The sequence below is a fragment of the Echinops telfairi genome, unplaced genomic scaffold, assembly GCF_000313985.2.
Source record: "Echinops telfairi isolate 266 unplaced genomic scaffold, ASM31398v2 ScPeMD7_36;HRSCAF=134, whole genome shotgun sequence".
Classification (NCBI taxonomy): Eukaryota; Metazoa; Chordata; class Mammalia; order Afrosoricida; family Tenrecidae; genus Echinops; species Echinops telfairi.
Window position 1 is genome coordinate 2,889,089 of NW_022103934.1, and position 4,086 is coordinate 2,893,174.

At 55.6% G+C, this 4,086-nt stretch overlaps 1 protein-coding gene across 1 annotated transcript in view; it reads left to right on the plus strand.

The window, feature by feature from the left end:
• The window catches only part of MYO1F (myosin IF), a 53,237-nt gene that overhangs the window by 16,331 nt on the left and 32,820 nt on the right, over positions 1-4,086 (plus strand). The window contains exon 2 of the mRNA XM_045290299.1: positions 3,494-3,631. Coding sequence (XP_045146234.1) covers positions 3,494-3,631 — 138 coding nt within the window. The remainder of the gene's footprint in view (positions 1-3,493; positions 3,632-4,086) is intronic.

Below are 4,086 nucleotides of genomic sequence, written 5' to 3' on the forward strand. Positions count from 1 at the left end.
TTGGGTTGGGTTGGGTTAGGGTTGGGTTGGATTTGGGTTGGAAAGGACATTTTGGCCAGAGTTTGGGGCAATCCGCTGGGTACCACGGCCTCATCATGCATAAAAGGGATCCAGCACAGAGGGCTTCCTGGAGGAGGCACATCTTACCAAGAGTGAATCCACCGCTCTGGGGAGCTGCAGGCCGCCATTGCTCAGCCCTCTGTCTGCTCGCCTCCTCCCTGGTGGGCGCGCTGAATGAGGGCAGAGCGGACGCTAAGGCAGCCCTTGTGCATGCAGAACTTGATTGGTTCAGCACTGCCGAAGGGGGGACGATCCTAGCAGGCTTCCCCGAGGAAGAAGCAGGGGAGCAGGTGCCAAAGTCGTGTCCACAGAGCCTGAGGAAGGTGTTGATCATCGTCTGATTTTTTAAAAAACGAGAGAGGCAGAGACCAGCGTTTATGCGAGGTTCCCAGGATGGAACTGGTCGCCGTTAGTTCTATTCTGTGTCATTGGTCAGAACTCACTCAAGGGCAGCTGGTTTTTAACTGGTCCATCTCCTGTGGTTCTAGCAACAAAAATACCCCATGTGGGAGGCATCACCCAGTGGGAATTCTTAGCTCAGTCCCGGAGGGTAGAACTCCACAATGAGGGAACCGTCAGCCTTCCTCAAAAGGCTCTCCGGGAAGGTGTTTCTCATCTCCTCCAGCTTCTGGTGGTCTCAGACACTCCTTGGCTTGTGGCCCCATCACTCTAATCTCTGCCTCCGTCTTTATCCAGTCAACTTCTCTGAGTCTCTCCCCTTGGTGTACAAGAGGAGGGTCCGCCCGACTTCACTGGGAGTCCTTGGGTGATGGAAACAGCCGAACACTCAACTACTAGGCAAAAGGTTGATGGTTCCAGCCCAGCCAGGGGCACCTCGGAAGAAAGGTCTGATGATCTACTTCTGAACAAGTCAGCCATTGGACCCCACTGTAAGGGTTTTTGGGGAGCGATGTGGAATTAAAGATCCAATTGGTAAAGTTTTAGAAGCAGGCTTTATTGAGAAGCTTGCAGACGGGTTCAGTAACTCAGGTATTGAGCTAATGAAACCGCGCGAGGGGAATTTCTGGCTGCATTTTTATATCCCCTGGTGGCAGGCACAGCTGCACACAGGGACTTCAAAGGGATGCGCTCATTAATTTTATCTATAGGTCCGGGATGGGTGGAATAAACACATCTTCAAGGGATGCAGGGAAGTGGTCGTTAATCTTATCTATAGGTACCGGGGCAGGTGAAGTAAACATATCTTCAAAGAACATTCTTTCTCGGGGATATCTGGTTCTCAGAACTGGTGATTTTCAGCGAGGGGAGGGGAGGCCGATGTGAGGGAGGCCCATGAGAGGTGAGTTCTGAGAACCAAGAAGGTGCCGGATTCAAAATGGAGTCCCTTGTGCCAAGACCAGGCACCCACCAAAGGGCATAGTTCGACTCTGACCACATGGGTCACCAGCCGCCAGGCTTGACTGCATGGCAACTTGATTTGTTTTCTCCGTGCCAGAATGACCTCATGTGAACTTCAGCCATTACACCGCCAAAACCCTCTTTCCAAACAGGAGTCTCAGTAGGCGGCACCAGCAAGTGAGCCCTGGGCTGCTCACCGAAAGGCTCGTGGTTACAGTTTATGCCCACAGGGATGCTGGGAAAAAGGCCTGGCGGTCTGCTCCTGGGAGGTCACAGCCTCTGTGGGGTCCCCGTGAGTCGGGGTGACTGTGACAGCCCTGGGGAGCACTGTTCTTCCCCGGCATCCCTGAGGTGCCCGTGAGTTGGAGCTGACCCAACAACATCTAAAAACAGTGAGAAAACAAGGACCCCAGGGAAGGAGATGCGATGAGAGGGGAGAGGGAGCCGGAGGAGCTGGCAGCCTGGGCCAGGGAGGTGACCAGCTGAGTCCGAGACAGAGGGGAGGGAGGGGAAGTCAAGACTGGCCAGAGGTGGAAGCAGTGGGCGGTGGTTCCAGGGCAGGACATCTAGGCGTGGGCAGGGAGACAGAGCTGGGGACGTGAAAGGCAGAGTCTGGAGGGGGGGCCAGCTCCACCTCCGCCCCCCTACTGTGCCCTGGTCCTGACACCGAGTGTGGCCCTGCGTGACCGCGTGGAGCTGCCGCCCTGCATGTCCAAGGCTGTCCTCTGTCCGAAAGTAGACTGGCTGCCCGTCTTTCTCTGTGGTCTGAACTGCTGACCTTTCCGTGAGCGGCACATGGCTTCACGGCTGCATCAACAGGACTCCGCGCCCCTCCTCTAGCTCACCCCAAACCCACCCAACCTTGGCCCAGCCAGTGCCTTCTGTGCAGGGGGTTACCGAGCAGGGAAGGAGGGAAGTGACTCAGGGACGGAAGAGGAAGTGGAAGGACAGCTTGGGGTGCAGGTCTCCTCCTCTGGCCTCCTCCAGGAGCGCAGGGGACCTCAGCGTCCACCTCCCCCACCCTGGGTGGGGAGCTTGTGGGGTGGGGGTGGGGGGAGTGCAAACTGAATGTGCTCAGCTCTAACCAAAACGTTGGAGGTTCAAGGTCACCCTTGAACAGCCCTTGCCAACCTTGCGGGGCACAGTTTTGCCTGACACAGGGCCAACTCCACAGCTACGGGGGTGGGGTGGGGGGGCATTCAAATACGGTCACATCCACAAGGACTGGGATTAGCACTCAGACATTTTTTATTCTTTATTTTTTTATAAATCATTTCATCGGGGGCTCTTGCAGCTCTTATAACAACCCACACATCCATTGTATCAAGCATGCTTGTGCATACGTTGCCATCCTCCCCTTCTAAACATTCGCTTTCTACTTGAGCCCTTGGTATCAGCTCCTCTTTTTTCCCTCCCTCCCCCACTCTTCTACCCTTGGGACCCCTTGGTAAATGCTAGATTATTATCACTTTTATATCTTACACCATCCACTGCCTCCCTTCACCCACGTCTCTGTTGTTCATCCCACTGAGGGAGTGGGTAATATGCCGATCATTGCAATCAGTTCCCTCTTTCTCCCCCTTTTGTCCCCCACCTTTCCCCTACCCTCCTGGCATCGCCACTCTCATTATTGGTCCTGAGCAGCTTATCTGTCCTTGATTCTCTGTGTTGCAAGCTCTTGTCTGTACCAGTGTACATGCTCCAGCCTAGCCGGATGTGTAAGGTGGAACTAGGGTCATGATGGTGGGTGGGTGGGGGAAGCATTAAAGAACTAGAGGAAGGTTGCGTGTTTCCTCCATGCTATACTGCCCCCTGGCTGGCTCGTCCCTTCCTGGGAGCCTTCTGGGAGGGGCTTAGACAACTCTTTATAGAGCTTCCAATTCAACTGTGAACCCCTGGTGCCCCAGGACTGGGTAGGGGGTGGGCATGCGTGGCGACACCGATGAACAAGCAGCGGGTTGAAGGGGCAGAAGCTGAAGCAGGGGCTGGAGGACAGTCTGGGGTTGGCACCTGAGAACCCACCCACGCTGGCCCCTGCAGGGACTCACCCCCACCCCATGGCCCCCACCCGCAGGGCAGCAAGGAGCGGTTCCACTGGCAGAGCCACAACGTGAAGCAGAGCGGCGTGGACGACATGGTGCTGCTGCCCCAGATCACTGAGGACGGCATCGTGAGCAACCTGCGCAAGCGCTTCATGGACGACTACATCTTCGCATCCTTGGCTGCGGGCTGGGCGGGGGAGGGGAGGGGGAGGGAGGGGGGCAGGGATTTGAAGGAAGGAGGGGTGGAAGACAGACCAAGGAATGGAAGGATGACATGTAGGTGGAGGGAGGGGTGGTATGTGGATGGATGAGGGGTGAAGTGAGGCTAGATGGAGAGAGGGGTGACCTGGGGCTGGATGGAGCGATGGTGTGTGGATAGGTGGAAGCACGGAGTGAGAATGGATGGAGGCATGATGGATAGAGGGATGGAGGGATGAGGGATGGAGGAATGATGGATGGATAGAGGGATGGTGGATAGAGGGATGAGGGATGGAGTGATGATGGATAGAGGGATGGAGGGATGATAGATAGAGGGATGAAGGAATGATGGATGGGCAGAGGAATGATGGAGGGATGATGGATAGAGGGATGAAGGAATGATGGATGGATAGAAGGATGGTGGGTA